Source organism: Rhamphochromis sp. 'chilingali', assembly GCF_963969265.1.
Source record: "Rhamphochromis sp. 'chilingali' genome assembly, chromosome: 1".
Taxonomy (NCBI): domain Eukaryota; kingdom Metazoa; phylum Chordata; class Actinopteri; order Cichliformes; family Cichlidae; genus Rhamphochromis; species Rhamphochromis sp. 'chilingali'.
The window spans coordinates 38,698,899-38,725,268 of NC_137929.1; the positions used below are offsets into that span (position 1 = coordinate 38,698,899).

At 44.3% G+C, this 26,370-nt stretch overlaps 1 protein-coding gene across 1 annotated transcript; it reads left to right on the forward strand.

Moving 5' to 3' along the window:
- Positions 1 to 389: 389 nt before the first annotated feature.
- LOC308387989 (basement membrane-specific heparan sulfate proteoglycan core protein-like) lies at positions 390 to 25,023 on the forward strand (the record flags this gene model as incomplete). The annotated part of the gene is made up of 12 exons (XM_080868413.1): positions 390 to 516; positions 13,453 to 13,585; positions 13,838 to 13,971; positions 19,112 to 19,390; positions 21,381 to 21,500; positions 21,690 to 21,705; positions 21,785 to 21,876; positions 22,409 to 22,480; positions 22,576 to 22,635; positions 24,188 to 24,250; positions 24,470 to 24,532; positions 24,644 to 25,023. 12 exons carry the CDS (start codon positions 390 to 392, stop codon positions 24,649 to 24,651), a joined length of 1,167 nt encoding a protein of 388 aa, XP_080724539.1. The 3' UTR covers positions 24,652 to 25,023.
- Positions 25,024 to 26,370: the final 1,347 nt, after the last annotated feature.

The following is a 26,370-nucleotide window of genomic DNA, read 5'->3' on the forward strand; positions in this document are numbered from 1 at the left end:
AACATATAAAAGTACTTTGTTTTTGCAACATTTGTCTTTGAATAGATGAAGAATAAATCAGAGGGAATCTGTAGTGTAGTTTTGTATGAAGACAGTCTAATGTGTCACATGCAGGTAAAAATATTCTGTTTTGTGCCAGAAGCTATATGACTGAGTGAATGTGTAAAGTTTGATCATTTCTATGACAAAGTTCATCCTGAAGCAAGTGACAATCTGATGAACTTTTTCCTGTAAACTCAACAGTAAGTAAACCCAGAGCCACACTGACAGCACAAAGTTCAGTCATAGCAGCAGGGGGCAGTGTGACACTGAGCTGCTCTGTGGAGGGCTCTGCTGGCTGGAAGTTTGACTGGTTCAGACGTGATTCAGTCTCTTCTAAAGCTCAGCTCATGAGAGGAAATGAAGCAAACAGAGTTATTAGTGTCTCACAAGCAGGCCTGTACCACTGCAGAGGAGGGAGAGGAGATCCAGTTTACTACACAGAGGACAGTGCTCCAGTTACAATTCAGACACAAGGTGAGGGTTAAGTTTTGTTGTGAAATAAAACGCAAATTCATGATTAAATTAAAGTAACACTTTATAAATATGATTTTATTTTATTTTTTTACCTCATGACTTGTTATTTAATATTTGTGTTTATTTGTTTGTTGAACAGTTCTGGCTGCTGTGAAACTGCAGCACAGATGATTTAAATGCAGTAAGTATACACGTTTCATATAAATATAGTCTATAAAGTAATAATTTTCTGTAGCCCTCATAATTAAACATTTCAGTTACATAAAACATGAATTTTTATTACGTGTGCTATATAACTAATAAATAAATAAATAATTAATAAATATGTGGCCCAATAAGTATAAAGCTACACAACATAGGGTAGTTCTTTATCACAAGTCTAACTTAAGTTTTACACTCTTTTGTGTTAGAAAAAATCCAATTGTTATATGCTTAATTTTACACAAATATAAATGACAATTTTTGACTACTTTTGCTTTTACATTTGTATTTCACCTTTAAATTGTTTAATTTAATTTTTTGTTTTTGCCTTGCTTGGTATCATTCTTTTCAGCTCAACCTCACATGTTTGAATTTACAGTTATTTTTCATTGATATACTGTATTAACACAACTGATCTGAAATCACACAAAAACCATACAATCCTAGTAGTAGTTATGTATTTTTTACTGTAAAAACCACAAACATGTTTACTAAATTAAAATCTTGGTGTTGGTGGTGGTCAGAGGGCCCGGTGGCGCCAGTGTCCGGCAGCCTCGCCTCTGTCAGTGCGCCCCAGGGTGGCTGTGGCTACAATGTAGCTTGCCATCACCAGTGTGTGAATGTGTGTGTGAATGGGTGGATGACTGGATATGTAAAGCGCTTTGGGGTCCTTAGGGACTAGTAAAGCGCTATATAAATACAGGCCATTTACCATCTTTAAGAGTCTTGTGGCAGACAGAAGGTTTGTCTGCCACAAGACAGAAGAGACCACCACAGGGATAAACCCTACAGGCCCAACAACAGGAGGTGTATCACTCCTGTTGTCCACCTGGACACAGTGTTTACATTGCAATCTGCCTTTGTGACATTTATTAGTACCCTCACTGACACATAAAACAAAACCACGACTACACAACAGGCTAACAACACAAAACAACACAACACACTAAGTCTGAACTTTCAACACAAGCTGAAATGGAATCAGCGTGGCTGCAGCTTGTTGCTATGTCAGCTTAAATCAGTCATTTGGAGGTGCAGCACACAGAGGGTTAATAACACTCACTTTAATTCCATTTCCAGAGTGTAACAACTAACAACCTGTGTGAAATCTGAAATGCCCATGGTGTTGATTCAAAATGTGCTCTGGCACAATCATAGGCATCGGTTGCTCCTGACAACAAGAAAAACGTGCTTATTACCCCCCTCCACAATTAATCTTTTGTTAATTGTTGAGGCGGGTTATTTATAAAATTTATATTAAGTGTCCCACTTTAGAGGGAAACCCAGCACACCGCAGACCATGGCCTCTCTGTGTGAGGATCTAAACGTATTCTACGCTAGATTCGACACAGCGAACAGCATGAGACCGGACAGTGTGCGCACCGCGGATGACTTCAGTGCGCACACTGATCCTGAGGAGGATGTGTGGAAGTGCTTCAGAAAGGTGAACGCGCGCAAAGCTACTGGTCCGGATGAGATTCCCGGCCGCGTCCTCAAGTCATGCGCGGCTCAGCTGGCTGTAGTGTTTACACACATCTTCAACCTTTCCCTCTCTCTGTCTGTAGTACCAGCCTGCTTCAAAATGGCCACCATCGTCCCTGTACCCAAATCCTCCACCATCTCCTCATCTCCTGTAGTTTTCTCTGGTCCCCTCCCCAATCAGACCAGGAGTGACATGTTTAGCCGCATGTTCTCCTTAAATTGCTGTCTGTCTGAGTAGTGTCCCAGAAACGATGTGGGCTTCATAGATAATTGGCAAACCTTCTGGAGGAAACCTGGTCTTGTTAGGAGAGACGGCATCCATCCCACTTTGGATGGAGCAGCTCTCATTTCTAGAAATATGGACAAATTTATTAAACCCCCCAAAATATGACTATCCAGAGTTGGGACCAGGAAGCAGAGTTGCAGTCTTACACGCCTCTCTGCAGCTTCTCTCCTCCTGCTACCCCCCCAAAAACCCATCTCCATAGAGACTGTGTCAGCTTCCAAAAAGACAAAAAACTAACTAAAAACCAGCAACAAACAACTTAAACATAAACAATCACAAAGAAAGAACAATACAGTATCCACATCTGAACCAAAGAGTAAAACAGTGAAATGTGGATTATTAAATATTAGGTCTCTCTCCTCCAAGTCTCTGTTAGTACATGACTGTCATGGTCCTGGGCCATGTGGGCCCAGTATTCTTAGTTCCTTGTATTTTTGTATTTCGTTCCTTATTTAGGCCATGTTTTCTGAGTTGCCCTGTTGTGTTGTTCCCTAAGTGTTTTCCCTTCATGGCTTTTACCCCCTGTGTGCCCCTCTGTGTATCTGTGAGCCCTCGTCTCTCCTTATGTTTTATTCCATGTTTCCCCTGCCCATTATGTCTAAGTTCTCCCCGTGCTCTCTCTCCCCCCTGTGTGCCCTCTATGTATTTATGAGCCCTCGTCTCCCTTTGTGGTTGTTTCATGTTTCCCCAGCCCGTTATGTCTGTGTTTTCCCCGTGCTCTCTCTCCTCCTGTCTGAACCTCTGTGCCTGTACATGTCATGTTCAGTTCACCCCGCCCTGTCTCGTTATGATTATCAGTGTCACCTGTGTTCCCCGTGTGTGCCCACTTTCCTCGTTTACCCTCTGTGTATTTCTGTCTGAGTCTCCCTCTGTTCGGCGTCGCGTTCTCCCTCATGTTGTGTGTGGTTCTCCCCGTGTCTTCCGGTATATGTTACTTTAGCTTTTCCCAGTTTAGTGTAGTTTTGCATTGCTTTTGTATCATCGTTATTGTTTATCACCTGTCAGCAATAAAGCTGCATTTTGAGTTTATCCCCCATGTCTGTGAGTTTGCAATTTGGGTCCTCATCCTGCCTGCCACACGGCCGAATCATGACAGAAGAACGCGACCACGATATGGACCCAGCAGTTCACAACCCCTCCGCGGACCTCCAGTACGACCTGACCATGTCGGACCCAGCGACTCCTGGCAGAGACGTAATCCAAGCGGTGGAGTCGTTATGCTACCAGTGGAGCCGAAGCTCTAGTGAGGAGGAGAGGGAGGAGTTACTTTACTCGTTGGGGACAAGCGTCACGGTTTTTCCCTGGTTATGGGAGGCGCTACCCCCTCTGATCTCGGACTTCCTCCGCACCATCCTCCCAGCCTGCCCTCGGCAGCATCAGCGGTCCGGTGTGCGGACTGCGTCACCACAGCCCCGTGGCCGCGCAGCCTCCCCTCCGCCTGCTGTAAGCATACAAGTCGGCACGCTGAAGTTCGCCACGGCACCACACTCCTCTACGCTGGCGCCGTCCCTCTACTCGCCGGTTTCCACTTCGCTGTCGCAGCTCAGTCGTTCACCCTCACCGCCTCGACCGACCTACCCGTCTTCCGCTTCCTATCTGGCACGGATGTGGTCAGAAGACGAGGAGCCGGTCGCCACAGAAATCAAAGTTTCATCCACGACCACCTCAAAGAGGAAGCGGCGTTCGCGTCGCCGTCGCCCAGCGCTACGGCATGTTTCGCCCTCCAACGAGCCACACGAGGATGCGGGGGAGGTCATGGATTTCGACCTGGAGGAGCGGCAGCGTGCAGCATGCGATCAACTGGATGAAGAGCTCCGGTGGAAGCCGTGGCTAGCTCCTGACTATGAGGAGATCTTCCGGGGAACCCGCCTGGCTCTCGGGGGTCCCCTGAGCTTCCAGGAACTCTCATCTACCGCTCCATCAGCACCCAGTTCACCAGCCTCTGCGACGCCGCCCGGCGCGCATGAAGCGCCGTTGTCTGGTTCATCGGGAGCTGCAGTCAAGCAGAAACGGCGTTCGCGTCCCCGTCGCGCTGCGCGACAACCGGAGGTGAGTGAACGCACTCTCCCATCACCAGCCTTCGTTGAAGCCGTAGAAGAGGAACTAAATTCAAGTTTACAGATTCAAGGGTCACCATTAAAGGAGACACATAGTGTGGAGGCGGCGGACTCCAGTACTGTGACTGATGTGGTCAGTTCATCTGGCTTCCATGAACAGGGAGTAAGACCCACACAGACTGTAAATCCCAGCACTGGAGAACCTCAGCCTGTGTTCTCGTCACCGCCACCGGAACAGGAGTTTGACGGTCCAGCCTCTGAGCCGACCGGGGAATCCCCTGTTCCGTGTTTTTCTTGCAGCGAAAACAATGACATTATTTCAGAGACAGCCAGTGCTAACTGTGAGCTGAGTAATACAGTGCTAACCGGGCCGCCGCCCAGAGATTTTGCCCCGAAGACACCCGTAGACAGACCTAGTGATTTGGCAGGGACCTCTGGTGTAATACTTAGAGGGAGGGAGACCTCCACAGACCTGAAAGCTAATTGTGTGACAAGAGGGGGGGAGGAATTTCCTCCGTTGTCCGTTGCTTCGCCTGGGGTTCCATCTAAAGCTGAGTTGCCTGTGGCTAACGCCTCCCTTCCTGAGTCTGCTCTGCTCACCTACGAGGTGCTTAAAGTAGACACTTGTGCTTTCACAGCGAGTGAGGACTTTTTAGAGGAGGGTCATGTCGCAGAGCATATAAGAACGGAGGGTGAGACGAGGTGTGATCATGTTTTGCCTGCTGCTCCTGTGTCCAATGAACTTAAAAATAAGAATGCTGGTCATGACCTCATGTTGGGACTTAAAGGTGACAACAGGGATTCTAATCAGGGTAACACGAACTGTGAAATGTCCCCACCTAAATTCTGTTTTCCCCACAGTCGTGAGCAGGGTGTTTTTGGACTGTTTACCTCCATCCCTGCCGCCTCTACTCAGAGGATTGAGTCTGAGACCAGGGGATACAATTCCACTATTAATGACCATGTAGCGTCCCCTCACGGAGTTACTTTGACACAGTTCTCCGAGGTTTCTGTGAGCACATTATCGGACAGGGTTTTGAGTCCCAAGGTTAATGTTAACACCAGCACACAGCCGGAAATGTCACCCGTCTCGGCTATGGTTGCTAGCACAGCATTATCCGTACCCATTTCACCATACACTCTACATAACACCCTTGAGTTACAGTCCACCTCTAGCGTGGTCCCAAGTCAATGTACCACTTACCGCTATCAGACTGGTCAATTCTCATCACCCAGATCCATATCTGAATATCTCATGTTCACCCAGGGACTTCCCCCTGGAGGTTTAAGTCATGTTTTTGTGGGTAATATAGTAATCCTTGTTTTCCCTGTGGCTGACCCTGCTTACCTGTGCCATAACGTTATGTCATTGATTGAGTCTGAAGGGCGGAATGTAGACACAGGGCTTTCTGTTTCTGAACCTATTATGTCAACTAACATGAGTCTTGCAGTGACTGGGCTGGTCTCTGCCTCAAGACATCTCACACCTGTTTGTTTCTGGACTGATACCTATAAGATGTCATGTGAACGCAGCCGGCCTATTGCCACGTCAGCTGGAGGGCCCCAGGAGCCCGTCCGGCCTGTTGCCACGTCAGCTGGAGGGTCCGAGGGGCCCGTTCAGCCGCCCGTCTCCGCTGGAGGGTCCGAGGGGCCCGTTCAGCCGCCCGTCTCCGCTGGAGGGTCCGAGGGGCCCGTTCAGCCGCCCGTCTCCGCCGGAGGGCCCGAGGAGCCCGTCCAGCCTCATGCCTCGTCAGCTGGAGGGTCCGAGGGGCCCGTTCAGCCTCCTGTCTCCGCTGGAGGGTCCGAGGAGCCCGTCCAGCCTCATGCCTCGTCAGCTGGAGGGTCCGAGGGGCCCGTTCAGCCTCCTGTCACCGCTGGAGGGCCCGAGGAGCCTGTCCAGCCGCCACCTGCGGCCACCTCTGCCTCGCCTGGTCCAGCTTTGGCTTCTGCTCCTCCCGGTCCAGCTCCGGCCTGTGCCTCGTCTGCTGCAGCTCCGGCCTGTGCCTCGTCTGCTGCAGCCTCTGAATCTTCGGCCTGTGCTTCGTCTGGTCCAGCCTCTGAGTCTTCGGCCTGTGCTTCGTCTGGTCCAGCCTCTGAATCTTCGGCCTGTGCTTCGTCTGGTCCAGCCTCTGAGTCTTCAGCCTGTGCTTCGTCTGGTCCTGTGCCCACCGGGCCATGGCCAGCACGCCTGACACTGGAGAGCCGCCGCTGCCTTCCGCGCGGCCGGCCTCCTGAACTGCTCCGTCGTCTCCTTCGCCGCCGCCGCTGCCTTCCGCGCGGCCGGCCTCCGGACCAGCTCTGTCACCTGTGCCACCCGCCTGGTCGGCCCCCCGACCGTGTGACCCGTGAACTCTTGTGCCTGTGGGCTCTGGGTCGGCCCCCTGAACTTTATTTGGACTATGGTCATGTGCTCCTGTGTTTTCTGTTGTTTGTTTTGTTTCCCGTTCTGGTCCCTCCGTCCTGGTCCCCCGCCTCCCGCCCTGGGTGGGTTGTTTTCCGTTTTTGTTTTGTTTTTCGGGTTTGGGCTGTCGGGAGCCAGCCCTTTAGGGGGGGGTGATGTCATGGTCCTGGGCCATGTGGGCCCAGTATTCTTAGTTCCTTGTATTTTTGTATTTCGTTCCTTATTTAGGCCATGTTTTCTGAGTAGCCCTGTTATGTTGAAAAACGTGCTTATTACCCCCCTCCACAATTAATCTTTTGTTAATTGTTGAGGCGGGTTATTTATAAAATTTATATTAAGTGTCCCACTTTAGAGGGAAACCCAGCACACCGCAGACCATGGCCTCTCTGTGTGAGGATCTAAACGTATTCTACGCTAGATTCGACACAGCGAACAGCATGAGACCGGACAGTGTGCACACTGCGGATGACTTCAGTGCGCACACTGTGCCTGAGGAGGATGTGTGGAAGTGCTTCAGAAAGGTGAACGCGCGCAAAGCTACTGGTCCGGATGAGATTCCCGGCCGCGTCCTCAAGTCATGCGCGGCTCAGCTGGCTGTAGTGTTTACACACATCTTCAACCTTTCCCTCTCTCTGTCTGTAGTACCAGCCTGCTTCAAAATGGCCACCATCGTCCCTGTACCCAAATCCTCCACCATCTCCTCATCTCCTGTAGTTTTCTCTGGTCCCCTCCCCAATCAGACCAGGAGTGACATGTTTAGCCGCATGTTCTCCTTAAATTGCTGTCTGTCTGAGTAGTGTCCCAGAAACGATGTGGGCTTCATAGATAATTGGCAAACCTTCTGGAGGAAACCTGGTCTTGTTAGGAGAGACGGCATCCATCCCACTTTGGATGGAGCAGCTCTCATTTCTAGAAATATGGACAAATTTATTAAACCCCCCAAAATATGACTATCCAGAGTTGGGACCAGGAAGCAGAGTTGCAGTCTTACACGCCTCTCTGCAGCTTCTCTCCTCCTGCTACCCCCCCAAAAACCCATCTCCATAGAGACTGTGTCAGCTTCCAAAAAGACAAAAAACTAACTAAAAACCAGCAACAAACAACTTAAACATAAACAATCACAAAGAAAGAACAATACAGTATCCACATCTGAACCAAAGAGTAAAACAGTGAAATGTGGATTATTAAATATTAGGTCTCTCTCCTCCAAGTCTCTGTTAGTACATGACTGTCATGGTCCTGGGCCATGTGGGCCCAGTATTCTTAGTTCCTTGTATTTTTGTATTTCGTTCCTTATTTAGGCCATGTTTTCTGAGTTGCCCTGTTGTGTTGTTCCCTAAGTGTTTTCCCTTCATGGCTTTTACCCCCTGTGTGCCCCTCTGTGTATCTGTGAGCCCTCGTCTCTCCTTATGTTTTATTCCATGTTTCCCCTGCCCATTATGTCTAAGTTCTCCCCGTGCTCTCTCTCCCCCCTGTGTGCCCTCTATGTATTTATGAGCCCTCGTCTCCCTTTGTGGTTGTTTCATGTTTCCCCAGCCCGTTATGTCTGTGTTTTCCCCGTGCTCTCTCTCCTCCTGTCTGAACCTCTGTGCCTGTACATGTCATGTTCAGTTCACCCCGCCCTGTCTCGTTATGATTATCAGTGTCACCTGTGTTCCCCGTGTGTGCCCACTTTCCTCGTTTACCCTCTGTGTATTTCTGTCTGAGTCTCCCTCTGTTCGGCGTCGCGTTCTCCCTCATGTTGTGTGTGGTTCTCCCCGTGTCTTCCGGTATATGTTACTTTAGCTTTTCCCAGTTTAGTGTAGTTTTGCATTGCTTTTGTATCATCGTTATTGTTTATCACCTGTCAGCAATAAAGCTGCATTTTGAGTTTATCCCCCGTGTCTGTGAGTTTGCAATTTGGGTCCTCATCCTGCCTGCCACACGGCCGAATCATGACAATGACTTAATAATTGATCAACAAATCGATTTACTCTGCCTTACAGAAACCTGGTTGCAGCAGGATGATTATGTTAGTTTAAATGAATCAACACCCCCGAGTCATTCTAACTACCAGAAATCTCGAAGCACAGGCCGAGGGGGCGGTGTGGCAGCAATTTTTCACACCAGCCTATTAATTAATGAAAGACCAAGACAGACTTTTAATTCATTTGAAAGCCTGATGCTTAACATTGTCCACCCCAACTGTAAAACTCAGAAACCAGTCTTACTTGTTATCATCTATCGTCCACCTGGGCCTTACACAGAGTTTCTGTCTGATTTCTCAGACTTTATATCTAATTTAGTTCTGAGCTCAGATAAAATAATTATTGTGGGTGATTTTAACATCCATGTAAATGCTAAAAATGACAGCCTCAACATGGCATTTAATCTGTTATTAGACTCAATTGGTTTCTCTCAAAATGTAAAAGAACCCACCCACCACTTTAATCACACTCTAGATCTTGTTTTAACATATGGCATAGAAACTGAACATTTAACAGTGTTTCCTGAAAACCCTCTCCTGTCTGATCATTTCCTGATAACATTTACATTTACAGTAATTGATTACACAGCAGTGGAGAGTAGACTTTATCAAAGTAGATGTCTTTCTGAAAGCACTGTAACTAAGTTTAAGAATATAATCCACCCACTGTTATCATCTTCAATGCCCTGTACCAACACAGAGCGGAGCAGCTATCTGAACGCTACCCCAACAGAGGTCGATTATCTTGTTAATAACTTTACCTCCTCACTACGTACGACTCTGGATACTGTAGCTCCTGTGAAAACTAAGGTCTCAGATCAGAAGTACCTGACTCCGTGGTATAATTCTCAAACACGTACCCTAAAGCAGATGACTCGTAATCTGGAGAGGAAATGGCGTGTCACAAATCTAGAGGATCATCATTTAGCCTGGAGAAATAGTTTGCTGCTTTATAAGAAAGCCCTCCGCAAAGCCAGAACATCTTACTATTCATCACTGATTGAAGAAAATAAGAACAACCCCAGGTTTCTCTTCAGCACTGTAGCCAGGCTGACAAAAAGTCAGAGCTCTTTTGAGCCAACCATCCCTTTAACGTTAACTAGTAATGATTTTATTAACTTCTTCACAAATAAAATTTTTATCATTAGAGAAAAAATTACCAATAATCATCCCACAGATGTAATATTATCTACAGCTACTCTTAGTACCATTGATGTTAAGTTAGACTCTTTTTCTCCAGTTGATCTTTCTGAGTTAACTTCAATAAGTACTTCCTCGAAACCATCAACGTGTCTTTTAGACCCCATTCCTACAAAACTGCTCAAAGAAGTCCTGCCATTAATTAATTCTTCGATCTTAAATATGATCAACCTATCTCTAATAATCGGCTATGTACCACAGGCCTTCAAGCTGGCTGTAGTTAAACCTTTACTCAAAAAGCATCTCTAGACCCAGCAGTCTTAGCTAATTATAGGCCAATCTCCAACCTTCCTTTCATATCAAACATCCTTGAAAAGAGTAGTTGTCAAACAGTTAACAGATCATCTGCAGAGGAATGGTTTATTTGAAGAGTTTCAGTCAGGTTTCAGAGCTCAGCACAGCACAGAAACAGCTTTAGTGAAGGTTACAAATGATCTTCTTATGGCCTCTGACAGTGAACTCATCTCTGTGCTTGTCCTGCTAGACCTTAGTGCAGCGTTCGATACTGTCGACCATAATATCCTATTAGAGCGATTAGAACATGCTGTAGGTATTACAGGTACTGCGCTGCAGTGGTTTGTATCATATCTATCTAATAGACTCCAATTTGTGCATGTAAATGGAGAGTCCTCTTCACACAGTGAGGTTAATTATGGAGTTCCACAGGGTTCAGTGCTAGGACCAATTCTGTTTACATTATACATGCTTCCCTTAGGCAGTATCATTAGAAGACATAGCATACATTTTCACTGCTATGCAGATGACACCCAGCTCTATCTGTCCATGAAGCCAGATAACACACACCAATTAGTTAAACTGCAGGAATGTCTTAAAGACATAAAGACCTGGATGGCTGCTAACTTTCTGCTTCTTAATTCAGATAAAACTGAGGTTATTGTACTCGGCCCTGAAAAGCCTAGAAATATGGTATCTAACCAGATTCTTACTCTGGATGGCATTACCTTGGCCTCCAGTAATGCTGTGAGGAACCTTGGAGTCATTTTTGACCAGGACATGTCCTTCAATGCACATATTAAACAAATATGTAAGACTGCGTTCTTCCATTTGCGCAACATCTCTAAAATTAGAAATATCCTGTCTCAGAGTGACGCTGAAAAACTAGTTCATGCATTTATTACTTCCAGGCTGGACGACTGTAATTCATTATTATCAGGATGTCCAAAAAACTCGCTGAAAAGCCTTCAGCTAATCCAAAATGCTGCAGCAAGAGTACTGACAGGGACTAGAAAGAGAGAGCATATTTCTCCTGTTTTGGCTTCCCTTCATTGGCTTCCTGTTAAGTCCAGAATTGAATTCAAAATCCTGCTCCTCACATACAAGGTCTTAAATAATCAGGCCCCATCTTATCTTAATGACCTTGTAGTACCATATCACCCTATTAGAGCACTTCGCTCTCGCTCTGCAGGCCTACTTGTTGTTCCTAGAGTATTTAAAAGTAGAATGGGAGGGAGAGCCTTCAGTTTTCAGGCCCCTCTTCTGTGGAACCAGCTTCCAGTTTGGATTCGGGAGACAGACACTATCTCTACTTTTAAGATTAGGCTTAAAACTTTCCTTTTTGCTAAAGCATATAGTTAGGGTTAGTTATGCTGCAATAGATGTAGGCTGCCGGGGGATTCCCATGATGCATTGAGTTTTTCCTTTCCAGTCACCTTTCTCACTCACTATGTATTAATAGACCTCTCTGCATTGAATCATATCTGTTATTAACCTCTGTCTCTCTTCCACAGCATGTCTTTAATCCTGTCTTCCTTCTCTCACCCCAACCGGTCGCAGCAGATGGCCGCCCCTCCCTGAGCCTGGTTCTGCCAGAGGTTTCTTCCTGTTAAAAGGGAGTTTTTCCTTCCCACTGTCGCCAAAGTGCTTGCTCATAGGGGGTCATATGATTGTTGGGTTTTTCTCTGTATCTATGAAGCACCTTGAGGCGACTTTTGTTGTGATTTGGCGCTATATAAATAAAATTGAATTGAATTGAATTGAATGACTGGCGACTTGTAGCCCTGACCCCCATCGTGAGCAAATGCTTCGAGAAGGTGGTCAGGGACTTTGTTTGCTCTGCACTACCTGACTCACTGGACCCTCTACAATTTGCATACCGCCACAACAGGTCTACTGATGATGCCATAGCCCTGACACTACATACTGCCCTCTCACACCTGGAGAAGAGAGACACGTATGTGAGAATGCTGTTTGTAGATTACAGCTCAGCATTCAATACCATCGTTCCCTCAGAGCTTGACAGGAAACTGCAGGAGCTAGGACTGAGCAGCTCCTTCTGCAGCTGGATCCTTAGCTTCCTGTCTGACAGACGCCAAGTGGTCAGACTGGGCAGCATCACCTCATCCCCCATCACACTGAACACTGGTGCTCAGCAGGGGTGTGTACTGAGCCCTCTCCTGTACTCACTCTACACCTACGACTGCACAGCCACTAGAAACTCCAACATCATTGTAAAGTTTGCGGACGACACTACAGTGGTGGGTCTTATCACCAACGGTGATGCGACAGCCTGCAGGGAGGAGGTCAGCGCCCTGACCCACTGGTGTCAAGACAACCATCTCACCCTCAACGTCGCAAAAACAAAGGAGTTGATAGTGGACTTCCGGAGGTGCAGAGAAGTACACACCCCCATCACCATCAACAGCACTGCTGTGGAGAGAGGGAGCAGCTTCCGGTTCCTTGGTGTACATCTGGCTGAGGATCTTACGTGGTCAGTACACATAAACAAAACAGTGAAGAAGGCGCAACAGCGCCTCTTCTTTTTCAGGAGACTGAAAAGATTCGGCATGAGCCCCCGCATCCTCAGGACCTTCTATTGCTGTGCCATTGAGAGCATCCTCACCACCTGGTACGGCAACAGCACCGCTTACAACCGCAAAGCTCTCCAGAGAGTAGTGCGGTGTTCTGAACGGATGGATTCCTGAGACTACGGGAGCTGTGCAGTTCTTCCAGTGAGGGCAAAGGATGGCCGACTATCCTCTGGGCAACCTGTATTACCATGTGGAGCTCTTTAGTCTGTGCAGCTGTGCTATACAGTTCTTCATGTAGCACAGTATGCTATCAAAAAACAGCTACAGGGTGTTTAAAAATATCCCAGTACATCCTAATGAAGCAGTCTTGCAACTGCTGAGAGGCTGCCTCTGGCCAGATTTTGACTGTCTTTGTTCTGTTTGTAGCAATTTTTCTAAGTGCGATGTGTGCCAGGATCAAAAACTGTTATCTGTAGTCAGATTGACTCGAGGTGTGGTTTAACCCTGTAGCCTGTTTGAAACATCAGAATTTTTTGTTTCTATTTGTCTCTAACTGGATATTTTTCTGTGAACAGTTCCCAGTAAGCCCACTGTGAACCTGCAGCCATCCTGGACTCAGATATACAGCGGTGAGACAGTCACTGTCAGATGTGAGATTCAGGGAGGTGAAGGAGCTCAGTGGACGTATGAATGGAGAGCAGCCAAGATGTTGAGCAGGGGTAGGAATTAATAAGTATGTTCATACTTCTTCCTACTCCTTTTCAGACCAAACATTGTTACATTATGTCAGACGATTTTGTTTTATTTCATTATATATTTTTTGTTTATCTGAACACATACGTGTGTGTGTGTATATCTACATATATATTCGTATCTGTAAATGAAAATATATGTAGTGTGTATATATTGTTTTTTGTTTTATATGTCTGAAACAAATAAAGATACAATACAATACAATACAAACACACCTCCAACATCCAATGAATACAGAATCATCAGAGCTACTGAGTCTGACAGTGGAGGATACAGCTGCCGGGGCAGAAGGGACTATTTCTTCTCAGAGTGGAGTGATATCATCACACTGACTGTATCATGTAAGATCTTTCATCCAGAGTATCTAAATAAGGAAAAAGCACTTCTTCTTTCTTACAGCTTTATAACTGTCTTTCATGTTGGTCAGTAAAATGTTTAGTTTTTATTCCAACAACAAAAACCTGAACAGCAGCTTTTTATTCACAGTGAAGAGAACAAAACATAAGAGAGTAACTTCTCTGCTGTGCAGCTCTAATACATGAAAGATGAAATGCAGAACAAATGCTGAATCTGTCTCAGCTGCTCCACCACATCCACTAAGAAACATTAAATCCACTGATTGTTCCTCATGTGTGTTTTTAACTTAGAAATGCTGCAAATTAAATATGTCTGTGAAGGTTCTCAGTCATCCAGGTCATCGTAGTCAAAGGAGCTTGCAAAGAAAAGCGTCTGGACTTCTTTAAGTTACTTGAAGACATTTCACCTCTCATCCGAGAAGCTTCTTCAGTTCTAAGGTCAAATGGTGGAGAGTCCCAGATATAAACCCAGTGGGAGTATCCCCCCACAGAGGGACAAAAGGACCCCCTGATGATCCTCTAATCGCCTGAGCCAAGGTGTGAAACTGGGTGTGGGTCCCAATCAGCCAGAGTTTCGGGTGAGTTCATTGTGAAATCTGGCCCCACCTTATCATGCGAATTCCTGAGGTCAGATGGCCCAGGATGTGAGTGGGCGTTAAGGCGTCTGGGAAGTGATCTCAAAAGTGGATTATAGATGGCAGAGAGTTGGTGTCGTAAACCCCCGCCTCTGTTCAAAGATGGTCGCTCACAGTGGACATAGATGGCTTCTTTCACTCCTCTTTCAAACCATTTGTCCTGTCTGTCCAAAATGTTAACATTGGCATCCTCGAAAGAGTGTCCTTTATCCTTAAGATGCAGATGGACTGCTGAGTCTTGTCCTGTGGAGGTGGCTCTTCTATGTTGTGCCATGCGCTTATGAAGTGGCTGTTCGGTCTCTCCAATGTGTAGAGGTCTGGGCATTCCTCGCTGCACTGTACAGCATACACCACATTGTTAAGTCTGTGTTTTGGCGTTTTGTCTTTCGGGTGAACCAGTTTTTGTCTGAGCGTGTTGCTGGGTCTGAAATGCACCGGGATGTCATGCTTGGAGAAAACTCTCCTGAGTTTTTCTGATACACTGGCTACATAGGGGATGACAATGTTGTTGCGTCTGTCTTTCTTATCCTCCCTCGCTGGTGTCTGGTCTTCTTTTCTGTGCCTCTTTGCTGACTTTAAGAACGCCCATTTAGGATAGCCGCATGTTTTGAGTGCTTCCTTTACATGTGTGTGTTCCTTCTTTTTTCCTTCAGGCTTAGAGGAACATGTTCTGCCCGGTGGTGTAGGGTCCTCTCGTGGGGAACACCCCACACCACATCAAGAACTCCACCGACTTCACCGACAAGGTCCAGAAACTTACCCTGGATCCAGATGAAACCATGGTGTCCTTTGATGTAGTCTCTCTCTTCACTTGCATACCCACCACGGAGGCCATGGAGACTGTTAGAAAACGACTACAAGAAGACAGATCCTTGGAGGACAGGACCAACTTCACACCCGATCAGATTTGCACCCTGTTAGACCTCTGCCTCACCACTACATATTTCAAATACAACGAAGGCTTTTACAGACAAAAACATGGCTGTGCCATGGGCTCCCCCGTGTCACCTATTGTAGCCAACCTTTACATGGAGGAAGTGGAAAGAAAGGCTCTTGGCTCTTTCAAAGGAAGAGTACCCAGCCACTGGTACAGATATGTGGACGACACCTGGGTCAAAATCAAGACACAAGAAGTGGAATCCTTCACTGCGCACATTAACGCTGTGGATAAAAACATCAAGTTCACCAGGGAAGACACAAAGGACAACTGTTTGCCTTTCCTGGACTGCGCTGTGCACATTGAAGAGAATGGCAACCTCAACATCGAAGTTTACCAGAAGCCCACACATACGGACCAGTACCTCCTCTTTGACTCCCATCACCCTCTAACACAAACTTGGAGTAATTAGGACCCTACACCACCGGGCAGAACATGTTCCCTCTAAGCCTGAAGGAAAAAAGAAGGAACACACACATGTAAAGGAAGCACTCAAAACGTGCGGCTATCCTAAATGGGCGTTCTTAAAGTCAGCAAAGAGGCACAGAAAAGAAGACCAGACACCAGCGAGGGAGGATAAGAAGGACAGACGCAACAACATTGTCATCCCCTATGTAGCCGGTGTATCAGAGAAACTCAGGAGAGTTGTCTCCAAGCACGACATCCCAGTGTACTTCAGACCCAGCAACACACTCAGACAGAAACTGGTTCACCCGAAAGACAAAACTCCTAAACACAAGCTTAACAATGTGGTGTATGCTGTACAGTGCAGCGAGGAATGCCCAGACCTCTACATTGGAGAGACCAAACAGCCACTTCACAAGCGCATGGCACAACACAGAAGAGCCACCTCCACAGGACAAGACTCAGCAGTCCATCTGCATCTTAAGGATAAAGGACACTCTTTCGAGGATGCCAATGTTCACATTTTGGACAGAGAGGACAGATGGTTTGAAAGAGGAGTGAAAGAAGCCATCTATGTCCACTGTGAGCGACCATCTTTGAACAGAGGCGGGGGTTTACGACACCAACTCTCTGCCATCTATAATCCAGTTTTGAGATCCCTTCCCAGACGCCTTAACGCCCACTCACATCCTGGGCCATCTGATCTCAGGAATTCGCATGATAAGGTGGGGCCAGATTTCACAATGAACCCACCCGAAACTCTGGCTGATTGGGGCACACACCCAGTTTCACACCTTGGCTCAGGCGATTAGAGGATCATCAGGGGGTCCTTTTGTCCCTCTGCGGGGGGTCACTCCCACTAGGTTTATATCTGGGACTCTCCACCATTTGACCTTAGAACTGAAGAAGCTTCTCGGATGAGAGGTGAAACGTCTTCAAGTAACTTAAAGAAGTCCAGACGCTTTTCTTTGCAAGCTCCTTTGACTACGATGACCTGGATGACTGAGAACCTACACAGACATATTTCAAATACAACGAAGGCTTTTACAGACAAAAACATGGCTGTGCCATTGTCATGGTCCTGGGCCATGTTGGCCCAGTATTCTTAGTTTTCATGTATTTTTTTATTTTGTTCCTTATTTAGGCCATGCTTCCTGGGTTGATCTGTTACGTTGTTCCTTATGTGTTTTCCCTTCGTGACTCTTACCCCCTGTGTGCCCCTCTGTGTATTTATGAGCCCTCGTCTCTCTTTGTGTTTTATTCTATGTTTTCCCCAGCCCGTTATGTCCTCCTCCTGTCTGAACCTCTGTATTTCCTGTTTTACTTTGCCCGTCGTTGTGTTCACTCCTGCCGTGTCTTGTTATGATTATCAGTGTCACCTGTGTTCCCCGTGTGCTCCCACTTCCCTCGTTAACCCTCTGTGTATTTATGTCTGCGTCTCCCTCAGTTCTGTGTCGCGTTCTCCCTCATGCTGTGTGTGATTCCCCCTGTGTTTCTTGGTGAGCTTTATGTTAGTTTCTCCCAGTTTAGTTTTGTATCTCCTATTATCTTTTGTCAGCAATAAAGCTGCTTTTTGAGTTCATCCCCTGAGTCTGTGAGTTTTGCGATTGGGTCCTCATCCTGCCTGCCACACAGCGATCCATGACAGCCATGGGCTCCCCTGTGTCACCTATTGTAGCCAACCTTTACGTGGAGGAAGTGGAAAGGAAGTTTCTTGGCTCTTTCAAAGGAAGAGTACCCAGCCAGATATGTAGACGACACCTGGGTCAAAATCAAGACACAAGAAGTGGAATCCTTCACTGTGCACATTAACGCTGTGGATAAAAACATCAAGTTAACCAGGGAAGACACAAAGGACAACTGTTTGCCTTTCCTGGACTGCGCTGTGCACATTGAAGAGAATGGCAACCTCAACATTGAAGTTTACCGGAAGCCCACACACACGGACCAGTACCTCCTCTTTGACTCCCATCACCCTCTGGAACACAAACTTGGAGTAATTAGGACCCTACACCACCGGGCAGAACATGTTCCCTCTAAGCCTGAAGGAAAAAAGAAGGAACACACATGTAAAGGAAGCACTCAAAACGTGCGGCTATCCTAAATGGGCGTTCTTAAAGTCAGCAAAGAGGCACAGAAAAGAAGACCAGACACCAGCGAGGGAGGATAAGAAGGACAGACACAACAACATTGTCATCCCCTATGTAGCCGGTGTATCAGAAAAACTCAGGAGGGTTTTCTCCAAGCATGACATCCCAGTGCATTTCAGACCCAGCAACACGCTCAGACAAAAACTGGTTCACCCGAAAGACAAAACGCCAAAACACAGACTTAACAATGTGGTGTATGCTGTACAGTGCAGCGAGGAATGCCCAGATCTCTACATTGGAGAGACCAAACAGCCACTTCACAAGCGCATGGCACAACACAGAAGAGCCACCTCCACAGGACAAGACTCAGCAGTCCATCTGCATCTTAAGGATAAAGGACACTCTTTCGAGGATGCCAATGTTCACATTTTGGACAGAGAGGACAGATGGTTTGAAAGAGGAGTGAAAGAAGCCATCTATGTCCACTGTGAGCGACCATCTTTGAACAGAGGCGGGGGTTTACGACACCAACTCTCTGCCATCTATAATCCAGTTTTGAGATCCCTTCCCAGACGCCTTAACGCCCACTCACATCCTGGGCCATCTGACCTCAGGAATTCGCATGATAAGGTGGGGCCAGGTTTCACAATGAACTCACCCGAAACTCTGGCTGATTGGGACCCACACCCAGTTTCACACCTTGGCTCAGGCGATTAGAGGATCATCAGGGGGTCCTTTTGTCCCTCTGTGGGGGGAAACTCCCACTAGGTTTATATCTGGGACTCTCCACCATTTGACCTTAGAACTGAAGAAGCTTCTCGGATGAGAGGTGAAACGTCTTCAAGCAACTTAAAGAAGTCCAGACGCTTTTCTTTGCAAGATCCTTTGACAAATTAAATATGAAAGATTAGTGTTGTGTTTGTGTGATAGTTGTACAGTTTGTTGTAGCTTCACCATTAAAGTTATGTGATATTTATTATTTCCATATTTCCACCAAGTTATTTAAACTGGTTTGATTCAGTCATTGACTTTTGTTGTTTGTCTAAACTGAACTGCAGATAAACCAAAGGCCAAACTGAGAGCTGATAACACAGCTGTTCCAGTAGGGGGCAGTGTGACCCTGACCTGCTCTGTGAACCCATCATCATCATCTGGATGGAAATACTACTGGTACAGAGATGAGAAATCCTCTGAAGCCCTGACCACACAAGATGCAGTTTTCCACTCAAATGGACAAATCAGTGTCTCACAGGAAGGACTCTACAGGTGCAGAGGAGGAAGAGGAAACCCAGTTTACTACACAGAGGACAGCCAGTCAGTCAGGATTGGGAAAACTGGTCAGTTTAACATGAAGTCAGATAAATTCCTGATTAAGGAGGAAGATGAAGAACAAAAGGCATTAACATTTTTGACATTCATGTGTTTTTATTGTACTTTCTTGAACAGTAACAGCCTCAAACTGGCCTGTTGTGACTCTGTATCCAAACTGGTCTGAGATATACAGAGGAGAGACGATCACTGTCAGATGTGAGATCTATGGAGGAGACACTGAGTGGGATTATGAGTGGGAAACAAACAGCAGGATAAAAGCTCCAAATCAAAATGAATACAGGATTAGATCTGCTTCATCATCCAACAGTGGAAACTATAGCTGTAAGGGCAGAATGAAAAGTTCACAGCATGAAACAACAGAGTGGAGTGATTCAGTCACACTGACAGTTTCTGACAGTAAGTAGAGTCATAGTTCATTTAACCTGGAAATAGAAACAGTTTGTAAAAATGTGTTTTTATTAGTACATGTTGAGATATTTGACATGTTTAGATAGTCTCACTCTGAAAGTTCATCATAAATATTTGTGAGTCAACATTTTAGTGACATTGAATTCAGAGTTAAGAGACGAAAGATTGAGAGAAAATCTTTGTTGAACAGATGAACCTCGTCCTGTCCTCACTGTGTCTCCATCATGGCTGAGTCCTGGAGCCTCAGTAACTCTGAACTGTGAGGTTGAACATCCGTCTGCAGGATGGAGCTTCTACTGGTATAAAGCTGTTCCTGATCTATCAGAGAAATCCTCCAGTTATGAGCTGCTACCTGATGGCAGTGGGACTGCACAGGACTCCTACATCATTCATGGACAGACACACACAGCAGGATATGTGTGCAGAGCTGGAAGAGGAGACCCAGAGTATCACACTGATCACAGTCAACCAAAGTTTGTCTGGTCTGCAGGTCAGTTTGAGGAATTTTAATCTTCATGTTGATGATTTGAAAGTCTGTAAATCTGGCTGCATAACTATCAGGACTCCTGTGAACCACACAGAAGTCAAACGTATATTTTCACTGTGATATTTTGATCCTAACATCTGTGAGCTTTGTCTCTTCACTGCATGTTGTTTCCAGATGTTCATTCAGCAGTGTGTCTCACCGTGAGTCCTGACAGAGTGCAACACTTCACCTCTGACTCTGTCTCACTGACCTGTGAGGGAAACTTCACTGAGTGGAGAGTGAGGAAGTTCTCTGAGGACGGCCGACTGTACTCTGACTGTAGGAGAATGACTGGATCCACATGTGACATCAACACATCAAAGTCAGATACTGCAGTGTACTGGTGTGAGTCTGGATCAGGAGAGTTCAGCAGTGCAGTCAACATCACTGTACAGAGTATGTTATTATACATTTATTACTTGGATTTTAATGAGTTAGACATCAAATGTATGTGTGTATGTGTATTTCTCCCATTATTTTTTTTGTGGCATACAGTATTTGTACCGTAGTTTTTAAGTGCACAAGATCAGATTTTGATGATGAAAAACATTTGTACAATCTGTTCTTATTATTGTTTGTCAGCTTTTTCTCAAAGTGTGCACCAGCTGATGTGACTGAAACAATTGTGTGTGATTGTGTCACAGATGATGGTGATGGTCCTATCCTGGTGAGTCCTGTTCATCCTGTGATTGAGGGAGCTTCTGTTAGTCTGAGCTGCAGTTTGAGAACACAAAAAATACTTTCCAATGTGTTTTTCTATCACAATGACAAACTTATTCAAAATGATCCCCGAGGGGAGCTGAAGATCTCTGCAGTGTCAAAGTCTGATGAAGGTTTCTACAAGTGTCAGTACTCAGGAAGAGAGTCAGCACAGAGCTGGATGTCAGTTAAAGGTGAGCAGGATCAAAACATGCGATGGAGTTTTGTAAACCAGTTTAATGACTGAGAAGGAACATTAGATTGTATGATTTAATTCTCAAAGTCACTTGGCTCTATTTTATAAATGCATTTATTCATAAGATTATAATTTATTAATAATTAATTTCTGTTTGTTGTTACAGTAACTGTGTCAGGAGCTGACAGCTCTTCATCTCCTGTGTGGTTGATTGTTGGACTGGTTTGTGGAGTCTCTCTCATTATTATTCTCCTGCTCTTGTTGTATCGCTGCAGACAGTCCAAGTGTAAGAGCCTCTTCTTTTCATGCTGTATTACAGAGTTTATCTACTACATACACTTTAATTATTCACACATATACATGTTTTCTGATCTCTTGACACAAAATAAATGTGGGGCAATTTACATCACAAACATGTGTAATGTGGGGCAATTTACATCACAAACATGTGTAATACCATTTGTCTCTTTCACAGATTCCTGCTTCACCAGGTTGGTAAAATACTTTTAATTATTATTTTAAACAAACATCAGTTACTTTTGAGTTTATTGTGTTTATTTCCTGTTTCAGGTGGATCCAGTCTGAGAGTCACAGTCCGGGCACCTCCACAAATCATGGAGTCAACCAGAATGAAACTCATGAATACAACTCTGTTCATCCTGGTCAGCACTTAAACCGATCTTTATTATCATTATTAATATTGACTTTTCATTCAGTCTCCATTAACAGGAACATTTCTTAGGTTCAGTTTCATCTAAATAACCAACTGACTACATGCACAAAAGATCAGAAACAAACAGGATTTTACAACCTGATTGTATCTTTAACTCGACTGAAAGAATCCACAAATGTTGTTGTTTCATATCAGAACAACACAAACAGTAACACCATGATGGGTTCATGCTCTGAAAATATCTGACAGTCCTTGATTTGACTCACACAGTACCACAGAAGGTTCTTCTGTTTTTGCACTTATCTTTGAAATATGCATATTAATATTTTATTAAATGATTAATATGTTAATGTTTCTGTTTGGTAAACTCAGTGAATTGGTCACACAAGTAGCAAACACTGAAAATGATTAAATACATTTTTTATATTGGAAAGAGACATAGAAAATATAAAACAAATTTTGGATTTGAGGAGACTGAGTGCAACATATTTACAAGTAACTACATTTGTTTTACATTTTAGTTGCAAATGAACACCAAGATGTCACCCATGTCACATACTCTCGTATTGATATTACAAATGTTGGAAAGAAGAGTGAGTACACAGGACAGTATAAATGAAAAAAAATCATTTAGAAAGTTTACAATATTTAAAAATAATTATTTTCATTAATCTGATCATCTTCACAGAGAAGCATCATAAAGCAGAGCAGAGTGCTGTTTACTCTGAGGTGAAGACGGGAGCTGCAGGTACAGTCACAACAGTCTCATTCAGTGTTTGTACTTGAATGTGTCATCACATCATTATATTGCAGGTAATTATAGGGCAACATGGAGTTTAGTTATTCACTTGTTGGGTCTGCGCTTCCACAGGCCCCGCTAGTTTAGAAACGTATTCTCGTTAATGAAAGAAAGAAGACAATCAGAGATCGATCTATTTTACTTGCGCAAGAGATGCCCTGGTCGGTGTCTCAGAAAGCACTCTGAATCCAACCGCAAAATGACCCCAACTTAGGCCTCCGCTTGCCGCTTTTTATTGAAAACAGTTACAGTACACACAAGCACCTCCCATTGTAAAACCCCCCTATAGTTACAACAGACAAGGCACTATATGTGCACGTGTATGCATGTGCGAGAATGTGTGTGTGTGTGTTTGTGTGTTTGTGTGTGTGTGTGTGTGTGTGTGTATGTGTGTATGTGTTTGAGTGTGTGCGTTTGTGTGACCTCCTGCTCACAAAAGGATCATAAAAGCAGGAAATCTACTAAACAACAAACAGAATCCTCACATAGATGTCACTACAATAAAACACTACAGTCTCTGATAGGTTTGTAGCATAAACCTATTCGGTGGAACGTTCAAGACAATTTACTACACAGCAAAAACAAGACACGAGTAGGCAAAGTTCGTTGTGTTACTCATGCATGAGGGAGACCGAGCCGGAGCCAGATGTCGTTCCGCCCACCTCCGTCAGACTGTCGTCCGCTCCCCCATAACACTGCTCTTTTATTGAGGTTACATGAATATACATAGCTTCATTAACATATGACGTCTACATACAAACAAAGAGTACCTTGCCTGTGCGTTGTGTAAGTATGTGTGTGTGTGTGTATGTGTGTGTGTGGTCAGAGTGTGACCCCATAAAGACTTCCCTAAACCTGCTGGCCTGGAAGTCCAGCAGTTCATCTAAACAAAAGGCACTTAGACTAAAACTGACATAGCTACGTTTATCCTACCATAAAACAATAAGACAAGGTACGACCTCTCCCATGCTCCCAGGGTGTGGGTGTGAATGCCAGAACACTGGAATGCACACAATGTCTTTGCAGACTACTAAGGATGAAACCTCTACCAACATGACATTGATTGTACAACTCTAAGCATATATGAGTAAATATTTCTATGCATAAATGACAATCCACTATATAAACCTGACAGTCTCCCCCACCAACAAACTGGTCAGAGAGAAAGGAATGTCTTTGATCATGCTGCTTGAACTAAGACTTACAAATTTAAGTAACACAATGACAACATTTAACAATTTGACTCCAACACACTTACCAAGCTTAGCTTCTACACACTACACATCACCAGAGTTGAATCTTATACACATCGAGGGCCGTTCAGAGTTTAGTGTAAGTTTGTCTGCTTCATATACAGAATGATATTGTTATTGTACAGTATGGTATTGTCCATCTATATGTCCCCCAACTAAATAGTTTCTCTCATGTTTTTACTCTGTAATGTTCTTGTCATCATATCTGTGCTGAACAAATGTGTGCTGAGCTCTGACGTCTCTTTTAGAGGACAGTCTGATGTATGCTGAGGTCAAACAGCCCAAAAAAGAAAAAGCCAAGAAAAACAAAGGTGAGCAAAGTCTGCCATCATCTCCACTGAATATTGTTCATCATGTTTATCTGCTCTTAAAATGTAAATCTGTTTATTTTAATATTTATATTTATGTATTCACAATTCATCAGCTGATTAAAATCTATCATACTCAATTGTCTTTGCATCAGTGGAGACATCAAGTTTCCTCCTGGTTAATGATATTATTGTTTTCAATGATCTTCTCTTCATTCACAGGAACATCAAGTCCTGCAGCTGATGCAGCAGTTTATTCTGAAGTCACATCAGGAAGCTCTCTCAGTAATTCTGCTGCCATGCAGGCTGATTCATTCTTCACATTTTTAAATGTCTTCAGCTCATAATATCTTTACATGTTGGAAATCACTTTGTCTCTTTGTGCTTGTCTTACAGGTCAGTGAGGAGAGCTGTAGCAGCAAAGCCAAGAAGAAGCTTTTTATGAAGCCACTCTTGCTCCTCTGCTGCCCAAATATCAGACATGCTCAGCTTTATGTACATTTACAATATTAAATCATAATATCATATACTTACTTATAGCAAAAAGTAAATGGAGGTATATTCAGATTTGAGTTTTGTACGTTATAGTCAGGTATTTCTTATATTCATTCTTAAAACTTTTGTTAAAGACTTTTTCAAGAGCAGTGAGAAGAAAGTTTGAAACGTGATCTTTAGTATCTGATAGGACGACTCACATTAGGACGTAATGGTATGGGCAACAACAAATATCTTTATTGGTCTAAATTGATACAAATGATATGATCGGTACTGTAGGAATTGAAATGCAATAAATATGTTTCATGTATTTTTTTTCTGTTTTTTTCCTAATTTATAATTTTCTACCTGTATAGTTAGAAGGTAGAGAGTAAAGTCTTTTTACATTTGAATGTTTTATGTTGATTTTGGTTCAGTGTGTAAGATTATTTCCACACTAACAACACAACAAGAGGTTAACAGCAGCTTCCACTACAGGAGACTGTAATGTTAAATTTAGTCTATAACATTTTTTGTTTTCCAAATGGTAATTCAAAATGACCCCATGAACCATAGTAATAGGTTTGTACTTCATGTAATACTTTATTTAAAAATCATTACATTATCATTTATAACATCAGACATTACTTGAGCATATTACATACATATTTTTAATAAAGAATAATGTGGTTGCCCGTGTTTATAAATTACACACTAAAGTGTAGTAATGGAGGAGAAAAGCTTTATGAGAGATTAAGTCAATATTTGCTTATACATCACTAATGCTCACTAGTATTTATGTTAAAGTGTTACTGAAGTCACAGATGTAGCCAAATATGGGAAGCTGTTTTATTTACTGCTGAGCTGCACATGCGCAGAGCCTGCTGCAGGCTGTCTGTTGAATTCACAACGGCACCAGAGCGACCTCTACTGACTCAATAAGACCTCAACATTGCCAATATATTTAACCTGCCACACAGAGCAGAGCTGCCAGCATTTTCTTCCTCAGAAGAACAGGGGGGTGGCTGTAGCTCAGGAGGAAGACCAGGTCATCTACTGATCAGTTCGATCCTTGGCTCCTCCAGTCTGCATGCCAAGTATCCTTGGGCAAGATACTAACCTAAGTTGCTCTCTGGTGCATCTATGCATGCTATGAATGCGTGTGATGTTAGTAAGCACGGGGTCTTACAAAAGATCTCGCAAAGGTTTTGCGAGTGCTCACAAAAGTTAATCTTAGGTCATCTTAATTTTCTTTTTCTCTTTTTGTCCCTTGCGGGGCTCTGTAATTTGCATCTTTCATCAACCACTGCTAATCAAGTGGATGGAAGAGGTTTGAAGAAAAAAAAAACTTTAACTTTATTTACCATGAGCCCACCCGCTGGTGGCAGTGTTGCCACAGTTACTTTGAAAAAGTAATATATTACGGACTACTGATTACTCCTTCCAAAAGTAACTTAGTTACTTTACTGATTACTTTATTTTTAAAGTAACTAAGTTAGATTACTAGTTACTTTATTAGTTACTTTCAGAAGCTGCCAATAACACTCCCTACTGCCTCAACATAAAAACATCAACCGATTTTGCCAATACTCACTTTATTGGAAGTGTATTTTAACAGTAATGTCAACAATATATCTCCTGACATTTGA